This window comes from Pristis pectinata, chromosome 4, assembly GCF_009764475.1.
Source record: "Pristis pectinata isolate sPriPec2 chromosome 4, sPriPec2.1.pri, whole genome shotgun sequence".
Taxonomy (NCBI): Eukaryota; Metazoa; Chordata; class Chondrichthyes; order Rhinopristiformes; family Pristidae; genus Pristis; species Pristis pectinata.
Genome location: NC_067408.1, coordinates 61,153,633 through 61,179,561, shown reverse-complemented (window position 1 = coordinate 61,179,561; position 25,929 = coordinate 61,153,633). Strand labels below are relative to the sequence as shown.

The window sequence follows — 25,929 nt, the reverse complement described above, 5'->3', positions numbered from 1 at the left end:
GCCTCTTCTATCTATCACCTCTCAGTTTATTTCATCTTCCCCCTCCCCTCACCTGGACTCAGCTATCACCTCAACTCACCTATCCCCTGTCTGCGTGTGCTTCTCCCCCTCCCCCCATCTTCTTATTCTGGCTTCTGCCCTCTTCCTTTCCAGTCCTGATGAAGGGTCTCGGCCCGAAATGTCAGCTATTTATTCCCCTCCAAGGATGCTGCCTGACCTGCTGAGTTCCTCCAACACAATTTGTGTGTTGCAACATTGTATCTGCAACATTGCCAGTCCAAGCAGAACCCTACAGAATATCTGGCAGTCCTCGAGATATCTGCAGCAACAAGTCATCAGGAGATGGCTCTTCAGTTGTTGCAGAATCAAGTTGCAACTAGGAGTTTCTTATAGATCTCTTCCAAAACACTTTATCAATTCCTAATCCATGATCTTTCAATTATTAGATACTGGATCTGTACTCGTTCTCTATAGTCCAAATGTTTTGAGTATTATTTGTCTTTTGATCACTTAGGTGTTCAATGGACCACAACCTACACCAGGACATGCTGGTTGCCAGCAAGCACATGTACAGGTTCTGGTCATGGCTGTGGGGAGTGTATTCTCCCATTGTGCCTTAGATTGTTTCATTATGTTACAGCTGCTGTGTGAATACACACAGTTCTTCTTATTATACTAAAAACAGAAAGTGCTGGAAATAAGATATCTTTATTAGTCACATGTACATTAAAACACACAGTGAAATGTATCTTTTGCATAGAGTGTTCAGGGGGTAGCCCGCAAGTGTCGCCATGCTTCCAGCGCCAACATAGTATGCCCACAACTTCCTAACCCATACATCTTTACTCTGCAGGTTAGGCCGTATCTGTGGGAAGAGAAATGTAGTTAATGTTTCACGACAAAGACCCTTCATCAGAATTTTTAGGTTCCCAGCATCTGCAGTTTCTTTGGTTTTCATTGTTCTTTTGTGTTGACTTATCAAAATCTGATTCATAAAACTCTACTAGTGAGGTACTGGGGGATACTGAATACAAATAGCCCATGCTGATCCGGGTGTTTAAAACTGATTAATAACTGCTGCTTATATACCCTGGATATACCATTCTAAGCTGACCCATCTGGACTCAACTTTACGGTTAACAGCTGAGCACACAGCCCAACTAGGAAAGAGAAAAGCTGATAGATATCAATCCCAAAGGTAAGCAGGTTGGTAGGTTAATTGGCCGGTGTAAGTTGCCCTAGTGTGTAGGTGGAAATTTAAAAAAACACAAGAGTCCAGTGGGCTGCTTGGAATAGGGAAAGGATCGTAATCTTGTTACAGTTCCCCGCTGCTGTTACAAGGGGTCTTTATTTCATGGCTTGGGCAGCCCTTGCAACTACAAGAGATTCATAACAGGAAGCAGGTTCTTCCTGGGCAACAGTTTCACTGAGATGAGTATCTCCCCAGTCCTCAAAGTCAGAGGAAATGTTCCATCCTCCTGCCTCTCAGGTTACTGGTACATAATAGGCATTGAGTTTGAAGCAACCAAAGATTTATTGCATTGGGAACTGTATTCAGAACAAGGCAAGCAAGGGACATCACTTAATATTACAGATCTTGCATGAAGGCAAAAAATAATTCTTCAAGGAAACAATTGTTGATTATTTACTGTATATCCTGAACGAATAGCGATGGGCTTCTCCGAGGCACATTCTCTCCATCTCGAGGGTTGCTATAAATTCTATAGGATTGTGTAAGGACTGGCAGTGTTATAGATGCAATGTTGTGGGCCCATTCATCCAGCATCTCCACCACATGCATGGAACACATCTTTACTGTTTGCACATAACTTCAATGCTATTATCTCTTCTGGACACTCCAATGAGCTGTGGCTGCCTCTCACTCCCTGCCCATCTGTTCACTAGTGCTTAATACTTCATCCATAACTTGCCTTCTCACTCTTGCTGTTTATATACCCAGTGTAGCGGCTGCTACTGTGATGTGAAAGCAAGACACTAGTCAGTGGGCTGCAGAACAAAAACTGATTTATTTTCCTGCCTTGCGCGGGCCTTTTAAGAGGAATGGTTCCCGCCACTGGAAACGGAAATGATGTATGCGCTACGTCATCAAACTTTTCCCGCGTGCGGGTTCTCCCCGTCGCTCGGGGAAGACAAAGGCCCAATGCCATCTTGGGCCTCGCCGTTCTGACGACGCGCGACCCGACCGCTGAGCTGGTTCACTTGCTCCGACAGTGAGTCGCGACACAACATCCCCCCCCCCCCCCCAAGAACCGGCGATACAGTCCCCATGGTTCGCGGGCTGTGCTGGCGGCCAGCCGTCATAACCATCAGCAGCAGCTGGCCCTGGCGTTTCCCTGAAACTTGCAGGGTGGGCAGCATTGATGGGCCTCCACACCCCACCTCTGATGGTAGAAACACAGCTGGTTGCCAGTGTCGTCGTCTGTGTTTCTGGGGTCTGGTTGCTCGGTTGCTGGGACTGGCTTAGGTAGGTGTTGGGCTCGCGGTCTGGTGATTTGGCCGACGGATGACCCGCTCTCGCGTTTGGCCTTCCACAGGACATCTGCCCGGGCGGCTACCTCATGTGGGTTGCTGAAATCAGGGTCGGCCAACAGCAGGTGAATGTCATCGGGTAGTTGTTCGAGGAAGGCCCATTCGAACATTAGGCAAGGCTTGTGTCCCTCAGCCAAAGCCAGCATCTCGTTCATTAGGGCCGATGGGGATCTGTCCCCCAGGCCGTCGAGATGAAGCAGATGGGCGGCGCGCTCGCGACAGGAGAGGCCAAAGGTCCAAATAAGAAGGTCTTTGAAAGCCGGGTACTTATCCTCCGGAGGAGGAGACTGGATGAAGTCTCCGACCTGGGCGGCTGTCTCCTGGTCCAGAGAGCTGACCACGTGGTAGTACTTTGTGGAGTTGGAGGTGACCTGCCGAAGTTGGAATTGTGCTTCAGCCTGGTCAAACCAGACGCTGGGCCGAAGCGTCCAAAAGGTGGGCAGCTTGAGTGCCACTGCATTGGCTGCTGCGTTGTCGTCCATTATTGTGCGGGTCCAAAATCCGTTTGGACCATTGGGGTCACCAATGTAGCTGCTGCTACCGTGATGTGAAAGCAAGACACTAGTCAGTGGGCTGCAGAACAAAAACTGACTTATTTTCCCGCCTTGCGTGGGCCTTTTAAGAGGAACGGTTCCCGCCCACCGAAAACAGAAATGACGTATGTGCTACGTCATCAAACTTTTCCCACGCGTGGGTTCTCCCCGTCGCTCGGGGAAGATGAAGGCCCAACGCCATCTTGGGCCTTGCCGCTCCGACGATGCGCGACCCGACCGCTGAGCTGGTTCGCTTGCTCGGACGGTGAGTCGCTACACCTGGGTATATTTATTGCTGAGTCTATATTTATGGTCCATCTACTCTGGATATTGCAGGTAGGGGTTAGCAGTGAACATATTAATCCCGTAACCAGGCTGGTGCAGCTTGTGCAACAGATGTGTATCTGTCCATCTGTTGCCAGGTTAGAAGCAATCCTGAAACCTTGTTGCCCTGACAGCATTTGGTGAACTTAGGCAAAGTTCAAGATGATTAATAAACGCATCTCAAAGTTTGCTCCATTAAATTTCATCAGCTAACTGCTGTTTCTGAAAATATTGAATGTTTGGTTAGAGGTTGAATTGATTTAATTCTAGTTTGATTTTGCAGAGGGACAGTCTCACTGTTTTAACAATGTCTTCTCTTGCAGGTCATAATGCTGAATTCAGTATCAGAATTACACAGCTACATTGACAAAACACAGCTGACAGAGGAACTTGGAGGTACCCTGGAGTATTGCCACACGCAGTGGTTCTGCCATCGGACTGTAAGTTTCCTTCCTATCTTTCCTCCAGAAGAAGTCTTTATCACACAATTTGAAGTACTGAAAGTGATCAATTGGGACATTGTAGCTGTGCAATCTCTAGCTCAGCAAGCTTACTTGGCATCATTGTCCTCAGACATCCTATCCAGGTACCTGTTTGTTACCTGAATGCCTTGTACCTACTGGCAAACCGTCTGACTTTCCGAGCAGCAGAATTGACCCTGGGTGATTTCCCACTTAGTCTCGCCACCCATTCCCACCTTCCAATCACATCTATCAAATGTCTGTCCTTTGGTTATTTAGAACAGTTTTCTCAAACCAGGTAGTCAGTTCAACTGAGAAATAAATCATGAATTGAACATGGGACTTCTACTTTTTGCAACACATTGTGCTTAACAATTATCCATTGTGGAGAACATTGACAGAAGCTGCTCTGAGACAGCTGGTAATGCAAGTGAGTAAATTTATTTCAGCAGACATGTACAAATGGGGAAGGGGCTACAATTAGTTAGCATTTAAAAACAGGTTTAAAGATCCTGTCCCAAATGTTTTTGATATCTGTGCCATGTTTTTGGTCTAAGTTAGTAAATTACCATCCTATTTACCATATTCAATCCAGTTCACATTTCCTATGTCTCTGTTTACATTAGGCTATTGAGAGTTTTGCTGTCAAGGTGAAGGAAACTGCGCAGGTGCTTCAGACCTTTGGAACCGAACTTGCTGAAACTGAATTGCCAAATGATGTAACAGCAACTGTGGGTCTTGTAACAATGCACACAGAAAAGCGAGACAAGATGAAGGTAATGTGCTAGACGTAATGAAGATAATGCATATGTATGGTATGTCCCAAGGAGTATATAACAAGTAATTTACTAAATGAGGCATACATCTTCAGCAGTAAACCTGAGCTAAATTGGGACTGCCAGTTGTATTTATCTCTTGCACATGTCATCATGCATGGCTATTGTGTCTGACTGCTTTTAGGCAGGCAGAACTGTATTATACATAAGCATCCATATGCACACCTCCTTAATGTGTGTAATGATTATTGGGAGATCATTGTCCTTGTTGAACTACCCATCCCAACCCCCACCTCAGCACAAGTGACAGTGGAATGTAATGTGCAGAGATGTCTCAACTGTTTAACAGTCATAACTAGAGACACATGAAAATATATGATATCGAATAAATTTAGATCAGGAGTACCGTACTGTGCCCTTTGGGCCTGCTCTGCCAATCAATAAGGTCATGGCTGGTCTGACTGTAACCTCAACTTTGCACTCTCGTCTGCCCCTGGTAACCTTTCATCCTCATACTTCTCATGAATATATCTACTTCTGCCTTAAAAATATTCAAAGCCTCTACTTCCACCATCCTCTGCAAGAAAAAATATTGCCTGATCTCTGGTGATCCCTTATTTTTAAACAGTGATCCGGAGTTCCAAGTTCTTCCAGAAGGGGAAACTTACTCCCTACAAATGCCCTGTAAAGACCACTCGGGATCTTATTTCTTCCCAGTGTGATGGAAATAGATAACCATATCACATAATGCAATGTAAGTTACAGTGGAAAGCTATATACATGCTGTCCCTTGGTTATGAATGCCCAATTCATGGACACCTGTACATATGAACAAACTCCCTTAATATTATTAAATTCAGAAGTCCAACGTAGGTACATACGTTCATTCCTACGAACGGCAGAACTAGTCTCCTCTCTCTCTCTCTCTCTCTTTTTCCACTTTTAGTATTTTTTTAAATCAGTCTTATGCACTTTTGACACCATTCATTACAATACTGTGGAGGTATGGTTACCATATCGAGTGATTTCTGTGTATTTTCTGACTTGTGGAAAAAATCGACTTGTGGATGTCTGTAAAAACAGAACCCATTAGTTACCCGGGGAAGCCTGTAATATGCTGTGAAGTATCTAAGATAAGATAAGATAAGATCTTTATTAGTCACAAACGCACAGTGAAATACATCTTTTTGCGCAGAGTGTTCTGGGGGCAGCCCGCAAGTGTTGCCACGCTTCTGGTGCCAACATAGCATGCCCACAACTTCCTAACCTGTACATCTTTGGAATGTGGGAGGAAACCGAGGCACCTGGAGGAAACCCACGCAGACACGGGGAGAACGTACAAACTCCTTTCAGGCAGTGGCCAGAATTGAACCGGGGTCTCTGGCGCTGTATAAAGCATTGGGGAAGCAGACATGTATTGTATTGTTCAGGGACAAAATAACATCACGAAGGTTCTGCATAATATATAGTGAGTGAATGACAAAGTCACTTTTGATGGTTGTGATTTTCAATTTGTTGACTCTACTGCATCAGGTTGGTGTGCTGGTAAGTACAATTGTTAAATGCACAAAATGGGAAAGCAGAGGAGAAGGTAGATGAGACTCCACCCACTTTTTCCAGAGCCATTCTTGTCATTATGCCTCTACGAACTTTATTGAAGTGGATGAAGTACTGTCATTATAGCAAGTGTATGTAAAGTTTTTAAAGCTGCTTTTGAACAAGTGCTTGGTATTCTCAGTATACTTGAGGCAACATAACATCAAAGGAAATCTTCATACAATCAAGAATTTGGAGCAAAATCAGCAGCCAAACCCTAACCCAGGGTGTGGAGTGAAACCTGTAAGACACCTTCATCCAGAACATTACTTTTCCATGGTGGAGGATTGCCAGAATACTGTACCTTAAATTGGAATTCTCACTCTACTCATGAATTTTTCCTTCCTCTCTCCTTTCTCTCTCCAAAAGAATGATATAAGCCAGACACGGAGCCAGGGTTGTTCTCTCCTCTCCTGTATTCAGGAACCAGTCATCAGGAATCCAGGGCATCAGATGAACACAGATGAACTGGATAATCAGAGCACTGTGGAACGGTGAGCTTTCATGGCCATTTCATTGCTAATACTATCTCTTGCTCCTTCCAAAATGGGAGACTATGTCTACAGTGACTGGAAGTCCCATCCTATAATCAGGGGATCTGTGTCTTGCTCCTTCCCTGCAGCACTTTGAATGAAATTCCACTGAAAGGGCCACATGAAGCAACTCAGCTTTAGCACCGGTTGCTTCATGTGGTAGGATATTGGCTAGAACCTATGCTTCTGTCCAAAGATTGTCACAGATTATTTTAAAATGTTGTAACAGGAATGTGCAGAAGATCAATTGGCCTTTGTAGAGAAAAAATGACATGTGAATGCTAGGGATTTTATCCTCCATCAGAATCAATTTGGAACAGAGTTGTAACCTGCAAGTGAACTATTCTGTTCTCTCCACAGATGTCATATGCTTCCAGTGTTTTCTCTTTCTTTTAGTTTTCGGATGTTAGTATCTCTTTATTTGCGTGCATTACTTAGGAGTTTGTTAGTGTTACAGAATTACAGAATAATCTATGGTGATCTTTGAACACTTCTTAAAAGAAGCGTGGGTTCTGGCCAACATCACACCACATGGAACAACCAGTGTTGAAACTGAAATGCCACATTTTAGTGATTCTGTTTAGAGATTCCAACACGACAAAATTTGAAGTAAACCTGAGGCCCCTCCCAACTTCCTTCATCCAACTGTGTCCTGGTGGGGTTGAAAGATTATGCCTCTGATCAGATGCAGGCTGCTCATTGTTCTCCTAGTGACAGAGAGCAGTTTTATTGTGTTAACAATGAGACTGTGGCTGCAGAATCCCATTCTGGTTGAAGGAAGGTTGAAGGTACTTCATTTAATCAATGCAGTGATAATGGCTAATGGGTGTGGGCTGAACATTTACATGTTCTCCACCCCCCATCCCCTTTGAGTTTCATCAGGGAGTGTCACTGTGTAGTGATTCAGTATTTTCTGGTTTCTTACCTGAGAAGCCATTCCCTGACGTCTAAGTATCAGCCAGTGAGTAGCTCTGATAGGAAGCACAGCTTTTCATCTGCAAGTCTTCTCTGTGGTAACTTTATGACTTGGATCACAGATGTTAGTGGGAATGTGGTAGTATTTATTTAGTTACATTTTGCAACACTGCCCAGCTGTGTTATTCTAGTTATTTCCCCATTATTCAGTAGATGATGCTAAGCTTGTGTCCTATATTTTCCTTTTACTTGTAGGTTGCTTGCTCAATTGAACGAGACTGAAATGGCCTTTGATGAGTTTTGGAGTAAGCACCAACTGAAGCTCGAGCAGTGCCTACAACTCCGACACTTCGAGGAAGATTTCCGAGAGGTGAGTGCAGGAGAGAAGTGGGTGAATCCAATCGCAGCCACCACTGACATTGTCTGTGTTGGATATAGTGCTACAGTTGTTAGGGTATTAGACCAGTAAACTGGATGTTGGCATTATCTGGAAACATGAATTCAAATTATTGCCTCGGCAGAAAGGATTCTGGAAGTTCCTGCTGGGAAGATCACTTCAAGGAAAGTTGAAGAATCCTGTCTATTGTGCTCGTGGGATGACCCCTAGACCAATGGGTCATTGTAGGTTAGGTGTCTACGTCAGGAAAATTATATGGAAAATAGGCCAACCTGTACTGATATTATGTGGGGCAGTGAATTTCCCTTTTAAATACTGTGTGCACTGTCCAATATGTTCCTGTAGGTAGCCTTATTCCTTCCCCTCTCCCTTTTCCTTTGTGTCTTCCCTCTTTCCCTCTTCCTCACTCTATCCTTCTTACTTCCCTCCCTTCCTCCTCTACCTCCTCCTTGTCCTCTACCTCTCCCTCCTTCTCCTGCACCTCGCCTCACACTCTTCCTTTTTCCCTCCCTCTTCGTTCCTCCTCCCTCCCTTTTTCTCCTCCCTACCTCCACTCTCCTCCTTCTCTCCACCCCTCCTCCTTCTCTCCATCCCTCCCCTCCTCTCCATCCCTCCCCTCCTTGCTGTCCCCTCCTCCATCCCCCTCTCCATCCCCCCCTCCATCCCCCTCTCCATCTCTCCCTTTTGCCCTCCCTCTTCCTTCCTCCCTTCCCTTGACCTAAAGCAGCAGCAGTCCACTGATAGTGCTTAATGGTTGGTTGGGTTGTGGTTGAGGTGAAGATGGCTTTGTGCCCAAGGTTTGTGCATCACCCTGAAAGATTCCCTGCTGCAGTTCCCAGAGATTCTCTCCAACCCCACATAAATTTAAATTTATTTTTGCAGTCAGCGCAGAGTTGCCATTGCTCACCTTAGGCCACAAGTCTTGGCCATTTGGCTCTTCCTGGCCAGGGAGGTGACATTGGGTTGGCTGCTCATTGTGGGAAATCATTGGGTTGGCAAAAAGCAAAGAGTAATAGTCAATGGGACACTTCATGACTAGAGGGCTCATTACACTGGGGTTCCACACGGCTCTGTACTGAGTCTTCTGTTTTGCATAATATGCATAAATGATTTGAATTTAAATTGCCAATGTGTTTGACATGAAGACAGTTCCACATTGAAGGAAGACTGGTCATGGGGCACAGAAGTGGCAACTGAAATCAGTTCTGATAAAGTGTGAGGCATTGAATTTGGGGAGGATAAATAAGGTGAGGGAGTAGACGATAAATGGTACGATACTCAGTGTAGAGGAAAAAAGGGATCTTGAAGTAGGTCTCCATTTATCCCTTAATGTAGCAGAACAGATGGATGAGTTAGTTATAAGATATACAGAACACTTGCCTTTATTGGCTAGCACATAGAATACAAGAGCAGGAACTGTATAAAACATTTGTTAAATCCTCATCTAGTACTGTGGACATTGCAGTCACCACACCACAGGAAGGATACCATGGCACCCGAAAGTGCAAACATTTTGAGGATGTTTCTTTGAAGGCTTAAAACCTTCAGAAAAGGAACTGGCTAAACTGGGGTTGTTTTCATCAGAGTCAAGGAGACCAAGAGAGATTTAATTGAGAGACAAAATTACGGGAGGCTTAGAAAACGTGAACAGGAAAAAACTATTTTCTTTAGCAGAGAAGATGGTAACTAAGAGGGTGTAGTTTTAAGTTACTTGGGAGAAAGGATTAGAGGACAGATGAGAAAATAAACACACTATGCTTAGTGGAGGTCTGGAACTCAGTGCCTCAGTTTTCAAGAGTACATGGATAAGCACCTGAAATCCATAACCTTCTAGGCTACAGACCAGGAGCTGGGAATAGGATTAATCTAAATAGTCATCAGTGCCATACATTGTAACTTTAATCTCTCTAAATCAGCACTGCAGCTAATATTTCTGTACCCCACCTCAGAGTCACACATTTATCACTGCTCCAATGAAGACACAAGGGACTGCAAGTGCTGGAATATGGATCAAAAAGCAAACTGCTGGAGAATTCACTACTCCAAGACTTCTGCCTACAGAGCAAGTCTTTTCATAGCTTGCACAAGCTGCCAGGCATTCAACTACACTAGGTGTAAGACCCAGACCCAATGCACAATACTCACAAGCTTACTTCCAACTGTTACTGGGAAAGATGGCACATGAACATTGCCAGCAACAGATTTAATGGTGGATCTGCCCTCTGGGAGCTATGGTGAACCAGAGATAAGGACACTTTATGGAAGCATTATCAAACAGCATTTAACACCAAACCACATAAGGTACTAGAATAAAGTTCAGCAAAAGAAATAGATTGTATGGCTTAGCTAGTTTAATGATGTCTGGATAGCCAGACTGGAGGTATATGGAGATCTTGTTGTGGGACTGGTGGAGTACGGAGACCTTGTGGGACTGGAGGAGTTTGGAGAACTTGTTGGATTGGAAGAGTATGGAGAACCTGTTGTAGGACTGGAGGTTTATGGAGATCTCACTGGAGGAGTGTGGAGATCTCATTGTGGGACTGGAGGTAACTGGAGATCTCGTGGGACTGGACGAGGATGGAGATCTTGTTGTAGGACTGGAAGTGAATCAAGATATATGGAGATATATGGAGATCTCTTCATAGGACTAGAGGTGAACGGAGATCTCATTGTGGAACTGGAGGTGTATGCAGATCTCGTTGTGGGACTGGAGGTGTATGGAGATCTCATTGTGGGACTGAATGAGTATGGAGATCTCATTGTGGGACTGGAGGTGTATGGAGATCACATTGAATTCAAGCTGCATCTTCCAACACTTTCAACAAATACTGACAGAATGTTAGTAGCAATATTTAAGCTTTCAATCCATCTATGCTGGAATAATAGTTCAGTATTAGGAGATATTCAGTATTATCACACATGGTATACATCAGATTTGGAGGACATGACATCTAATGCATCTCCTCTCTCCTTCTGTTTTAGATCAAAGCAGCTTTGGATGTCATTTCAGAACGGTACAGCATTTTCACAGATGTTGGGAACAGCTCGATTCATGTGGGCCACATTATCAGGGAGCTTTGCGGCCTTGAAAAAAAATCTCAGGTAATCATTATAATTGTCTCAATTCTGTCAAAAATATAATCTAGGAATTGCTGCGTTGGCTCTTGTGATGGCCCATTGAATTGACTGAGTGTAATTAAAACCTAAATGCTGGAAATGTTGGCTAGAGAGAAGATGTTGCTTCACTTATCATTCCAGTGGATTTGAAGGATCTTGTGGAGAGATCATTGGTGGTATCTCTCCAGTGTTCTGAGGTTCCTGTTTAAAGATAGTCAATGCCTTGGAAGTGAGGTCCAACAGAAAACCCATGACCATAAGAACAGATGGTGGATGGAAAGAGCACAGGAGGTTACTGGTCAGTGTGATTCTTCAGCACTGAGAAGGAATTCTATGGCTCAAACACACGAATCCACTCCACTGAGAGCAAGAACAGAGATGAACTTCTCAAGGACAAAGAGGCAGTCAACGCTCGTGAGAACACTTTAAATAACTCCTCAACCATGATACTGTCCCTTCCATGAATTGCTTAATTGTATCTCACAACAGACTATCCAATCCAGTCTTGCTCCCACCCCTGACTGATTAGCAGTCAAAAGGTCCACATACCAATGAAGAAACAACAAGGCTTTGGAAACAAATATTATCCTTGCTGAAGATCTAAAACTTGGTGGTTAACAGCTTCGGTCATGAAACCACAACCTCATTATCTACGTTTCAGAAGAGGAGGACACACCAGGAAACCATGTAACCATGACTATCTTCATGAAAGAGACAGATTTGATGATAACTACAGTGGGGCTTCCCTGCTGAATGTGTTCTAGTAATTCATATCAAATAATGTTGACCATGTTGCTACCATCTAGAAAAAAAATCAACAACGTCACCAAGAAGTAGTTTACCTTTAACAAAACAATGGTGGCTTTCTCTGGTCAATTTGTATCTTCCAAAGATCATAGTCACTCTAGACATAATAACTCTAATAAATTCTACACAACTCAGACATTACAGAAATAATTTTAAAAAATTCTTTGTTATGAAATACATTCAAAGACAATTAGATCTAAAATATGTAAATCACCTGCAACTTACCTGTCTCCTCATAGCCATTGCCCTCCTTGTTTACCCTGGCAAGGTTCAGCGGACGGGTTTCCCAACATAGATACTAGACAAGTGTAGAAAGTTGAAATGAGGAGTCCTGTGCCAGAATGCAGTTGAAATAAAAGTAAAGAGAATCCCACAGGAAGTTTGTGGCTCTGTGCTTCTCTGAAAATCCCAAACATCCTGATGGTTAATTTCTGCGATGCTGAAGATGCAGGTTTCAATCATCACCCCAATGACAGCACTGGGATGTCAGTTGGAATTGTAGGCTGTTCCATGCAGAACCTCTGGTATCTCTCAGGAAATCCAGACCATCATATTTTGTCATAGCAATTTGGTGCAACAGAACCTCTTGCAAGAGTGTTGTTAAAAGATCACAAGATATATGTCTGACTACTGTTTATCAATGACAGCTCAGCGTTCAATGCCATCATTCCCTCAGTACTAATAACCAAGCTTCAAAACCTGGGCCCCTGTACTTCCCTCTGCAACTGGATCCTCGACTTCCTTATAGGGAGACCACAGTCAGTGTGAATCATTAATGACATCTCCTCCTCGGTGACTTTCAACACAGGCGCACCTCAAGGATGTGTGCTTAGCCCTCTGCTCTACTCTCTCTACACTCATGACTGTGTGGCTAAACACAGCTCAAACACCATCGATATAATTGCCGATGACACCACTGTTCTTGGTAGAATCCCAGATGGCGACGAGGAGGTGTACAGGAGTGAGATACATCTGCTGGTTGAGTGATGTTGCAACAACAGCCTTGCACTCAACGTCAGCAAGACCAAGGAATTGATTGTGGACTTCAGGAAGGGGAAGTTGGGAGAACACACACCAGTCCTCATTGAGGAGTCAGCGGTGGAAAGGGTGAGCAGCTTCAAGTTCCTGGGCGTCAACATCTCAGAGGATCTATCTTGGGCCCAACACATTGATGCAATCATGAAGAAGGCATGCCAGCAGCTCTACTTCATTAGGAGTTTGAGGAGATTTGGTATGTCACCAAAGACTCTTACAAATTTCCATAGATGTACAGTGGGGAGCATTTTGACTGGTTGTATCACAGCCTGGTATGGAGGTTCCAATGCACAGGATCACAAGAGGCTGCATAGGGTTATAGTCTTGGCGAGCTCCATCATGGGTACAACCCTCCCCACCATCAAGGACATCTTCAACAGGGGATGTTTCAAGGAGGTGGCATCCATCGTTAAGGACGCTCACCACCTGGGACATGCCCTCTTCTCATTGCCGCCTTCAGGGAGGAGGTACAGGAGCCTGAAGACCCAAACTCAACGATTCAGGAACAGCTTCTTCCAGATTTCTGAACGATCCATGAACCCATGAACACTACCTTATTATCCCGTTTTTTGCACTATTTATTTTTGTAATTTATTGATTTTTGTGTCTTTGCACTGTACTGCTGTCACAAAACAACAAATTTCACATCATATGTCAGTGATAATAATTCTGATTCTGACATGGTTATTAATCTGGAATCGCAGATAAACCTGAAGGACATAATTGAGCCAGATTATTTTCTAAACTATTTGTTCAATTCTTGGTCATCCTTATTGTTACTAGCCCAGATTATATAATTAATTTATTTTAAATCCCCCAGTTTCCATGCTGGGATTTGAATTCACGACTCTGCATCTTTATACCAGGCCTCTGGATCTGTACAAAATACAAAATTGACCTGTATGATCGGTATGAAAGACAAGTTTTTCCACTGTACCTCGGTACAAGTGACAATAATATACCAATACCAATAAAGATATTTCAATTCATAAAGTTCAGTTAATGATTGGAGGGAGGAGACAGACTTCCCTGTCATATGTAGAAAGTTACCCTGCCCAATCTCTTTACACAGATGTTGAATGTTTCCATGGATTCACATTTTCATCAGATTTCTTGTACTGTCTCCTTATTTCTGATTTTATTCTTTCTATATTTACAGTGGAATCATGCTTTTATCATCACATTGTCTAGTTATTATGTTCCTGTAGGCTTTCTCAAAACCCTTTCGGAAGTGTGTGTAGGACAAAATTCCCAGAGGTTTTTTTTGAAGGCACCCCTTTGATACTGGGAATTAATTGCTCTGTGCAAGTGAAGGTGGGGCCAGGAAGGAATCTCAAATGTACAAATTAGGAGTAGATGTAGGAGTATGAAACTTGGTCCTTTGAGCCTGCTCCACTATTCCATAAGATCATGGCTGATCTGATTGCAACCTCAACTCTGCATTCCTGTGTGCTGACAGTAGCCTTTCACCTTGTTGATTATGAACTATCTATATACCTCTGTCTTAAGTATATAAATTTGCATTTGAAATATGCCGATAAATGTGAACATCACAAAAAAACTAATTTGTGCTTTCTGAATTGCTGATGATTTCATTTAAAAGAAAACATCCAATTTATGACTTCGTGGAATTCAAATTGTTTGTGTTGTAACAGGAAGCACTGGACAGAGCTGAGGCCTTGACGATCCAGGGAGACAAGCTGATAGAGGACAATCACTATGCTGTGGATTCAATACTCCCCAAATGCAATGAACTAAGAGGTGTCTGTGACAATCTAGCAAATGGAATAAAAATCAAGAAGGAATTGCTTAATCAGTCAATGGAGTTGCACACGAGGCTGGAACAGGTATGATCACTGATGTATTACATTAAAAATTATGAATGGTATACAATTCTAGCATTGAGTTTAAGGGTAAATGCTCAAGATGAATGCTTTAGGTACATAGCATTCAGCACTGGTGGGCTTACTGGCAGATATAATTCAGAAACAGCTTTCCACGTCATCCAAGTTAAACATACATTTACAAAAAAACAAAGCTGCACAATCTTAACACTGCTTGACAGGGCATATGTACTTCGAAGAAATAATATGAAAACAGTTGAAAAACAGAAACAATATGAAAATATGATCACCTCAGTGGGATCCTGCAAGTTTTTCTTAGACTTGTGGCATTGAAGATCAGTTTTCATTAATGCTGCCTCCCTGGTTCTGGGATTTGTTTATTTTAGGGCAGCACATTTTGGGGGTGATGTCATAGTCCGATGGTGTTATCATACCTGAACGTTTGGAACAGTCATTGTTATTATGAACAGCACTCTCACGCCTGAGATATTGGATCATGGAGTCATACAGCATGGAGACAAGCCCTTCGGCCCAACTCATTTATGTTGCCCAGTGAGCTAGTTTCATCTGCCTGCGTTTGGCCCATGGCCTTCTCAACCTCTCCTATGTACTTAAATAGATGGCTTTTAAATGTTGCTAATGTGTCTGCCTCAACCACTATTTCTGGCAGCTCATTCCAAATGCACACCTCCCTTTGCATGAAGAAACTGTCTCTGATGTCCCTTTTAAACCTGTGCCCTCTTGTTTTTAACAACCTTGTCCTGGGAAAAAGACCATGTGCTTTCACCCTGTCTATCCATCATGATAACTCAGTGCAGGGATGCAAACTCCTAATCATAGGAATAAATATTGTTAAGAAGCAGTACTCCAGTTAGGGTGAGAGGATCAAAGGTTTCAGCCAGGGAGCACATACTGTAGGTGATTTAATTTTGCTGACCACAACAGGACCACAATAAGCTACCAGTGCAATGTTCATTCTTCAGTTACATATATCAAATATTTTAGTTAAAGCTCTGTAATGTTTTAATTTACTCATGTACTCTTACACATTATAACTACTGTCTGTGCCAACTTTCCATTATAAATGTGCTATTATCAAACTTTGTCAAAAGAAAAAAACATTATAAAAGTTTCAACCTGTGCATGTATTACCAGATATTCTTGTAATGACTGCTTGTTTCCATTCTAAGTCTGGCTCAGCAACATAAGGGATTAAACCAAAGTTTCAGACTTTACATGAGGCACCACACACAGGCTGTCTGCTGGAGGTGCAGCAACTTTTACCAGCTGTTGGCTTCCACCTTGTCTTTTTTTAATTCACTCAAGGGATGTGGCTTCTCAGGCTGAGCCATTTATTGCCCATCCCTAGTTACCCTTGAGAAGGTGGTGGTGAGCTGCCTTCTTGAACTGCTGCAATCCTTGAGGTGTGGGTATACCCACAATGCTGTTAGGGAGGGAGTTCCAGGATTTTGATCCAGTGACGGTGAAGGAATGGGGATATATTTCCAAGTCAGGATCTTGTAAATAATTATGAATAATTTATGTTTTTCTTGTGAATGCTACTTATATGATGCTATGTTCTTGTGATGCTGCTGCAAATAAGTTTTTCACTGCACCTGTACTTGTGTATATGACAATAAACTCAACTTTAACTTGACTGTGTGGCTTGGAGAGCAGCTTCCAGATGGTGGTTGTTCCCACGCTTTTGCTGCCCTTGTCCTTCTAGCTGGTAGAAGTTGTGAGTTTGGAAGGTGCTATATAAGGAGTCTTGGTGAGTTGCTGCAGTGCATCTGTTTTTACCTTAGCCAACAGGAGAGATGGGGAGCAAGGGAATATTCAGTTTGGGAAGAAATCTTGCAAGATACAAACCTAAAGCAAAATTGTGTTCAGCTAAAATCCATAGCCAAGAACGTGATTGGAAGTCTGTGGTCCTTGATGTAGCATGAGAAGTGTGTTGAATTTTAAGTATTATTTAAAAGCTAAGAAAGCTTTCAAAACTGTTCAATCTCAGCTTGTGGAAGGTTAAGAATGTCTGAATGGCAGCTAGGTAGGTGCAGTTTTGAAATTAAACTGTTTACATGGAGAAAATCAGTTCCAGGTGTGGAAAAGTTTATAATGGCTGAAATACCACGCAGAAAATGCAACGTAGGAGCTCAAGTGTCACGTAAGTTTTTCTTTAGTCTAGATCTTGCTGTGCTAAAGGCTGCAAACATCACTGTGGCTAGAACTACCTTTGTATCAACACATTTCCAGCACAGTGCAGAAATCTGGTGGTTGTGATACCCAGCTCTTCTACATGCTACCCTATTATAGTCTTTGCTGATGGAATTTGCACCGAGATAAAATTGGCAAAAGAAAACTAATTTGCAGGTTTAAAATCAAAGTAATTTTTAAAAATGTGTTTCCTCTAATCCTATATGAATGTTCTATTCCTAATTTGGCTTCCTGTACAACGATTTGAATGCATTGTTTATTTCCCATTTTTTAAATTCCTGGGTCCATGCCACAGTCTGTGTGTTGGAGGATTTTTCATTCAGTGATTTCCCTTCTAACAGATGCCACAGATACTCTGCAGAGAGTTCTGAATTCAAGCAGCTGTCAGAAGAGCAGAAATCTCTGCTGACAGGCTGGCTAAACATCTCTCAGCAATTATAATATTGGTGAAGAGCAAAGTTTCACAGGAAAATGCAAGGCAATAACTTACGGATGATGTGTCTAACATATTTTAAGTGTTATAGTTGCATCATTTAAATCCTATTATCAGAATTATGGTTATGTAAAGTACAAGCTAGGTGTATTGACACAGATTCAATGGCGCACTTTAGCCATTAAACCCATGTAATTCATACTTTCTAACATCCTACTTTCATGTTTATATAATATGATTATATATTAGAGTAATAGAGAGAATCAGCACAGAAACAGGCCCTTCAGCCCACCAAGTCAATGCCATCAAGCACCCATTTTTATACATCCTTCCCTAAGCCATTTTAAACTCTCCACGTTCTCATTACACACACACACACACACACACACACACACACACACACACACACACACACACACACACACACACACACACACACACACACACACACCAACCTACCACTTGCACTGTAGGACTGTAGGGGCAATTTACAGCAGCCAGCTAACCTACCGACCTGCACATCTTTGGAATGTGGGAGGAAATTGGAGCACCCAGGTGAAACCATAGAATGATAGAACAATACAGCTCAATACAGACCCTTCGGCCCACCATGTTGTGCCGCCCTTCAAACCACACCTAAGACTATCTAACCCCTTCCTCCCACATATCCCTCTAGTTTAAATTCCTCCATATGCTTATCTAACAATCTCTTGAACTTGACCAATGTATCAGCCTCCACCACCCCAGGCAGCGCATTCCATGCACCAACCACTCTCTGGGTGAAAAACCTCCCTCTGACATCTCCCTTGAACTTCCCACCCATTACCTTAAAGCCATGTCCTCTTGTTTTGAGCATTGGTGCCCTGGCAAAGAGGCACTGGCTGTCCACTCTATCTATTCCTCTTAATATTTTGTATACCTCTATCATGTCTCCCCTCATCCTCCTTCTCTCCAATGAGTAAAGCCCTAGCTCCTTTAGTCTCTCCTCATATTCCATACTCTCTAATCCAGGCAGCATCATGGTAAATCTCCTCTGCACCCTCTCCAATGCCTCCACATCCTTCCTATAATGAGGCGGCCAGAACTGGACACAGTACTCTAAGTGTGGCCTAACCAGAGTTTTGTAAAGCTGCATCATTACATCGCAGCTCTTAAACTCAATCCCACGATTTATGAAAGCTAACATCCCATAAGCTTTCTTAACTACCCTATCCACCTGTGAAGCAACTTTCAATGATCTCTGGATATGAACCCCCAGATCCCTCTGCTCCTCTACACTGCCCAGAATCCTGCCATTTACCTTGTACTCCGCCTTGGAGTTTGTCCTGCCAAAGTGTACCACCTCACACTTCTCTGGATTGAACTCCATCTGCCACTTGTCAGCCCAGTTCTGCATCCTATCAATATCCCTCTGTAATCTTCGACAGCCCTCCACACTATCCACAACACCACCGATCATTGTGTCACCTGCAAACTTGCTAACCCACCCTTCCACCCCTTCATCGAAGTCATTAATAAATATCACAAAAAGTAGAGGTCCCAGAACCGATCCCTGCGGGACGCCACTAGTCACAGCCCTCCAATCTGAATGCACTCCCTCCACCATAACCCTCTGCTTTCTACAGGCAAGCCAATTCTGAATCCACACTGCCAAGCCTCCCTGGATCCCTTGGCCTCTGACCTTCTGTAGAAGCCTACCATGTGGAACCTTATCAAACGCCTTACTAAAATACATGTAGACCACATCTACTGCACTACCCTCATCAATCTTCCTGGTCACCTCCTCAAAGAACACTATCAGGCTTGTGAGGCAAGATCTTCCCCTCACAAAGCCATGCAGGCTGTCCCTAATCAGTCCATGATTCTCTAAATGCTCATAGATCCTATCTCTTAGAATCAATAGACAATAGACAATAGACAATAGGAGCAGAAGTAGACCATTCGGCCCTTCGAGTCTACACCGCCATTTTGAGATTATGGCTGATCCTCAACAATCAATATCCTGTTCCTGCCTTGTCCCCATATCCCTTGATTCCCCTATCTGTAAGAAACCTATCTAGCTCCTTCTTGAAAGTGCCCAGAGAATTGGCCTCCACTGCCCTCTGAGGCAGTGCATTCCACAAATTCACAACCCTCTGGGAGAAGAAGTTTTTCCTCACCTCTGTCCTAAATGGCCTAGCCCTTATTCTTAAATCATGCCCCCTGGTCCTGGACTTCCCCAACATCTGGAACATATTTCCTGTCTCTATCTTGTCCAATCCCTTAATAATCCTGTATGTTTCAATCAGATCCCCTCTCAATCTTCTCAATTCCAGCGTGTACAATCCCAGTGTCTCCAACCTCTCAGCATAAGACAGTCCCGACATCTCTGGAATTAACCTCGTAAACCTACGCTGCACGCCCTCTATAGCCAGGATATCCTTCCTTAACCCTGGAGACCAAAACTGTACACAATCCTCCAGGAGTGGTCTCACCAGGGCCCTGTACAAATGCAAAAGAATCTCTTTGCTTTTGTACTCAATTCCCCTTGTAATACAGGCCAACATTCCATTAGCCTTCATCACTGCCTGCTGCACTTGCTCATTCACTTTCAGTGACTGATGAACAAGGACTCCTAGATCCCTTTGTATTTCCCCCTTACCTAACTCCACACCATTCAGATAATAATCCGCCTTCCTGTTCCTGCTCCCAAAGTGGATAACCTCACACTTATCCACATTAAACTTCATCTGCCAAGTATTTGCCCACTTACCCAACCTATCCAAATCACCTTGAATTCTCCTAACTTCCTCTACACATGTCGCATTGCCACCCAACTTTGTATCATCAGCAAACTTGCTAATGTTATTCACAATACCTTCATCTAAATCATCAACATAGATCGTAAACAGCTGCGGTCCCAGCACCGAGCCCTGTGGCACCCCACTAGTCACGGCCTGCCATTCTGAGAAACATCCATTCACACCTACCCTTTGTTTCCTATCCGCCAACCAGTTTTCTATCCATGTTAATACCCGCCCCCCAATTCCATGAGCCCTAATTTTACCCACCAATCCTTTCTAGCAGCTTACCCACCCCAGATGTAAGGCTCACTGGTCTGTAATTCCCTGAACTATCCCTACTACTTTTCTTGAATAATGGGACAACATTCGCCACCTTTCAATCCTCCGGTACCATCCCCGTGGACAACAAGGACTCAAAGATCCTAACCAACGGTTCAGCAATCTCCTCCCTCACCTCATGAAGCAACCTGGGGAATATTCCGTCAGGCCCCTGGGACTTATCTGTCCTAATATTTTCTAACAACTCCAACACATCCTCTCTCTTGATATCTACATACTCTAGAACATTACCCTTACCAACACTATCCTCAGCATCATCAAGACCCCTCTTCTTGGTGAATACTGAAGAGAAGTATTCATTAAGAACCTCACTCACTTGCACAGCTTCCAGGCACATCCTCCCACCTTTGTCTTTAATCGGACCTACCTTTACTCTAGCCATCCTTCTGCTCTTCACGTACGAGAAAAAAGCCTTGGGATTCTCCTTAACCCTACTCGCCAAATCCTTTTCATGTCCCCTTCCCACTCTCCTCAGCCCCTTCTTAAGTTCCTTCCTTGCTACTCTATATTCCTCACGAGTCCTGTCTGATCCTTGCTGCTTACACCTTATGTATGCTGCCTTCTTCTTCCTAACTAGTTGTTCCACCTCTCTCGTCACCCATGGTTCCTTCACCCTACCATTCCTTCTCTGCCTCGCCAGGACAAATTTATCCCTAACATCCTGCAAAAGATCCCTGAACATCGACCACATCTCCATAGTACATTTCCCTTCAAAGATGTCATCCCAATTTACACTCCCAAGTTCTCGCCTTATAGCCTCATAATTCACCTTTCCCCAATTAAATATCTTCCTGTCCTCTTTGCTCCTATCCCTGTCCATGACAATGCTAAAGGTTATGGAGCAATGGTCACCGTCCCCCAAATGCTCACCCACCGATAGATCTGTCACCTGTCCCGGTTCATTACCTAAAACTAGATCTAATATGGCATTCCCTCTAGTCAGCCTGTCAAGATACTGTGTCAGGAATCCATCCTGGACACACTTAACAAACTCCGCCCCGTCTAAACCTTTGGCACTAAGTAGGTGCCAATCAATATTTGGGAAGTCGAAGTCTCCCACTATAATAACCCTGTTATTTTTGCATCTTTCCAAAAACTGCCTCCCAATCTGCTCCTCAGTATCCCTACTGCTACCGGGGAGCCTATAGAATACTCCCAAGAGGGTAACTGCTCCTTTCTTGTTCCTAACTTCCACCCATATTGACTCTAGAGTGGATCCTTCTACATTATCTACCCTTTCTGCAGCTGTAACAGTGTCCCTGACCAGTATCGCCACCCCTCCTCCTCTTCTCCCCCCCTCCCCATCCCTTTTAAAACACTGAAAACCAGGAATACTCAATATCCATTCCTTCCCTGATGTCAGCCATGTCTCTGTAATAGCCACAATATCGTAGTCCCAATACTTATCTAAGCTCTCAGTTCATCTCGCTTATTCCTGATGCTTCTTGCATTTAAGTAAATACACTTTAGCCCATCCACCTTACTACTTTTATAGCCTGTACTCTGCTTCTCCTTCCTCAAAGCATCTCTACCTGTCAGATCTGACTTTTCCCCATCCCCTTCTTCCTTTGACCTACTCCTCCGGTTCCCTTCCCCCTCGCAATCTAGTTTAAACCCTCCTGAACCACCCTAGCAAACCTGGCTGCAAGGATATTGGCCCCCCCTCAGGTTCGGGATATTAGGGAGATTACACAGACTGCACCAGAGGACAGGATTGAACCTGGATCAGTGAGGAAGCAGCTCTGTTAGCTGTGCCACTCTGCTGCCAAACTGTTATGGTTAAAAATAGATACCAAGAATTGTTTGTGAAGCAGAGGAAAGAAGGTTTCCTGCAATGGCAGACTTTGCAAAGATATGAACTCCCAACTAAAGAATGTGGTGGAGCACCAACTAGGAAGGAACTTTGGTGGAAGTGGACACCCACTGTGAACATTGGCCAATTGACAGACATTGCTTAATTTTAAACTCAAAAATTGGTGGGATGAGATTGGGTAAAATTTTCATGCTTCACCCTAACCCACCTGCTTCTAATTTAGATGGAGGCAGGATGGAAAACTCGGTAGATAAAGGAAGGCAAGGATTGGGGTTTAGACACCTCCCAGTTTAGACCTTCTCCCCATGACCTGGATGCCTCTTCTCCTTTGCTGTCAGTTCTCCAGGGCTGCAGCCTCCTCCAGAACATTTCCTATGTAAAAGGTAGCCAGGATTGTCCATCAGGTTGGCATCCAGAAGGAGAGCTTCCTAAAAGAATGGGAGAAAGGAGCGTGCATAGAGTTAGGTCACAGATAGAGTCATGGAGTAACACAGCACGGAAACAGGCCCTTCAGCCCAACTCATCCGTGCCGACCAGGATGCCCATCTAAGCTAGTCCCATTTGACCATGTTTGGCCCATAGCCCTCTAAACTTTTCCTATCCATGTGCCAGTCCAAATGTCTTTTAAATGTTATCCTTGTACCTGCCTCAACCACTTCCTCTGGCAGCTCATTCCATATACCCACCACTGTCTGTGTGAAAAAGTTGCCCCTTATATCCCTTTTACATCTTTCACCTCTCAACCTAAATCTATGCCCTCTACTTTTTGATTCTTTCCCTGGGAAAAAGACCGAGTGTATTCACCCTATCCATGCCCTCATGATTTTATACACCTCTATAATGTCAGATGAATGACTTGAGGGGCTCTTGGCATACTGTTTCTACGTTTTTGAGGAAATGACATGCAGCAGACTTAAAACTCCACAGCAGGTGGGGTAAGCCCAGATTTCTGAACTTCACATCAGGATTTCCCCACTCCACCTGTGGACCCTCCCTAATCAGTTCTCTACAATTATGAGAAAGGTTCTTAATGGTTTGGTAAAGTTAAATAAATTTGAGCAACATGCTGCCCTGCTTCATAATATTGTAAAGTCAGGGGAGTTAATAGGAATGTGGAGAAGTTAATTTACCGGGAAAATTAGTGAAGGGAACAGAATTGCTCTGTGAGCCAGTATAGACTTAATGGGTTGAAATGGCTTCCTTCAATAGAGTTACAGAGTCGTACAGTACAGAAGTAGGCCCTTCAGCTCACCACATCCATGCCAATGATCAAGTACCTACCTTATACTAATCCCAGTTGCCAGCAACTTGGTCTGCAGCCTAGTATGTCATAAGGAAATATGGAAAGCTGGAGGACCTAACTAACATCTGCCCCAAGTACGGAGCAATTCTTGGCGGTGACCTCATGGTAATTATCTGGGGGTATTTTTGCCTTGATGTCAGAAATGTCCCTGTGATATTGAAGCAATAGTTTCAATCAGGAAGCAACTATTGCTTAGAAATTTAGATTTACCAGTGGCTGTTTGTTAAAAAATTGCAATATGATCTTGTGAAGTTCTACTTTTCCAGTTAAATGTTTGCTAGCGAGATGCTTCAGTGTAACCAAGATATCTATCAGTTGTCTCTGGTTATTTGCTGGGCTTGGACTGAGAGTTCCTTTCTTTCCTTTGTCCCACAGGCCATGCAGTGGTGTGATGCTGGGATTTATCTGTTGGCGTCGCAACCTGTCGATAAATGTCAGTCCCAGGATGGGGCAGAGGCTGCCCTGCAGGAGATAGAAAGGTACTTGGACACTGCCACAGGCCAGAAGCTGGAGGACCTGACTAACATCCGCACCAAGTATGGAGCGATTCTTGGAGATGACCTCATGGTAATTATCTGGGGGTATTGGACATTACAGAATGGACAAGGTGCTACTGATTCATTTTACACCTGTAAGTTATGTCAGTTATCATTAATCAATGAAGACTTTTATTAACTGTGGTGCAAGTTGTCTCAAGTTATCTCAAAATAAAGGGTGGGTTTGGTTTGAGGAGAATGTTGTTTAAAAATCAAACCCTCCCCCAACCCACCAACTTCCAGTTTCAATGGAGGAACGGTGGGAGTTGGCCATTTAAATGATATAATGCAGCTGTGACAGTAATGAAAGAACTGGATCCAGTCTCGATGAAGGGTTTCATCATCAGTCAAGATGAAGGGTCTTGACCTGGAACATCAACTGTCCATTTATCCTCCATAGATCCTGCCTGACCCACTGAGTTCCTCCAGCACTTAGTGCGCTACTTCAGATTCCAGCATCTGCAGTCTCTTGTGTCCCTGGGTAATCAAAGCCTTGGTTGAGAAGGAAGGTTTTAATGGGCATCTTAAAAGGTCATGGATGTGGCGAGGCAAAGTTTTATGGAGGATATTTGGGAGCTTGAAGCCTGCAAGTGTGGACATCAATTAAAATCAACATTGAGCAAGATGCTAAAATCTTTGGATTGGGGAGATCCAAGCAGCCTGTTAGCCTGGAAGGGAAGGGGTTGTGAGGGTTTGAATGGGTGTGAACCAGGCTGACGATTTTAAAATTGAAGCACAGTTAAAGCAGGAGCAGGTCAGCAAGATGGGCCCAATCATTAATTCAAGCAGCAGAAGTATAAAGTAAGCAATGGAGTACAGGAGGAATTTTATTCAACAAGCAATTGATTACGGGAAGAAATAATGTATAATACAGTAAGCCTTCGAGTAAGAGGAAATGTTGTGCAGTAGGGAATAGTTTATGTGATTGGATAGAATGCAGTAGTGTACAAGAGGGAATAGTATACACCAGGACATTGTAGGAGAACGACAAGTGAACTGAGCAGGGAAGAAGATGAGGATGGAATATGAAGTTTGAGTTAACAGCTGTGGCTTTGTGCTCTCCTATAAGCATGATGTTTTTTCATTCATTTTTGCAGAACCACGTTCTGAAAATCTTCCAGAAACAGGAGGCAATGGAGGAAATGTTTGAAAAGAGGCGAGTGAGCCTCAAGAAGCTGGCTGCAAAGCAAACCCGTCCTGTGCAACCAGTGGCTCCCCGACCAGAAGGAGTTCCAAGATCCCCCATTCCCCTCTCCAGAACAGGTACCATTTGGCTTTTTCAGAGTTAAATCTCTTGCCTTGAGAAATTGAAGTCAATGAAAAATTTGGTAGCATTTGAAAGCAGCACAGTTGCACCTGAGTTTTCCTCTCGTCTGCTGCGCGTTTACTCTCTCACTCATTCAATTGTGTGTGCAGCTCAAAGAGGTGCCAAGCAACTTTACATTTAGTTGACCATAAACTAAAAAAAATCACAGCAACTGCACGAGCAATTAATCCCCTGCATGTAATTGCGCACCCAGCTTCATGTGTCCTTGCTACAAGTGCATAAGGCTCTTTATTAACCGGGTTCCTTGTGTCCCTAAATTGCTGTTACTTTAAATTTATTACCTTCACTAACTT

At 43.6% G+C, this 25,929-nt stretch overlaps 1 protein-coding gene across 1 annotated transcript in view; it reads left to right on the top strand.

Moving 5' to 3' along the window:
* Window positions 1-25,929, top strand: part of mcf2la (mcf.2 cell line derived transforming sequence-like a) — a 131,403-nt gene that overhangs the window by 61,546 nt on the left and 43,928 nt on the right. Inside the window, exons 6-13 of the mRNA XM_052013456.1 lie at window positions 3,731-3,847; window positions 4,495-4,644; window positions 6,610-6,734; window positions 7,944-8,058; window positions 11,068-11,187; window positions 14,700-14,891; window positions 24,149-24,340; window positions 25,407-25,572. Coding sequence (XP_051869416.1) covers window positions 3,731-3,847; window positions 4,495-4,644; window positions 6,610-6,734; window positions 7,944-8,058; window positions 11,068-11,187; window positions 14,700-14,891; window positions 24,149-24,340; window positions 25,407-25,572 — 1,177 coding nt within the window. The remainder of the gene's footprint in view (window positions 1-3,730; window positions 3,848-4,494; window positions 4,645-6,609; window positions 6,735-7,943; window positions 8,059-11,067; window positions 11,188-14,699; window positions 14,892-24,148; window positions 24,341-25,406; window positions 25,573-25,929) is intronic.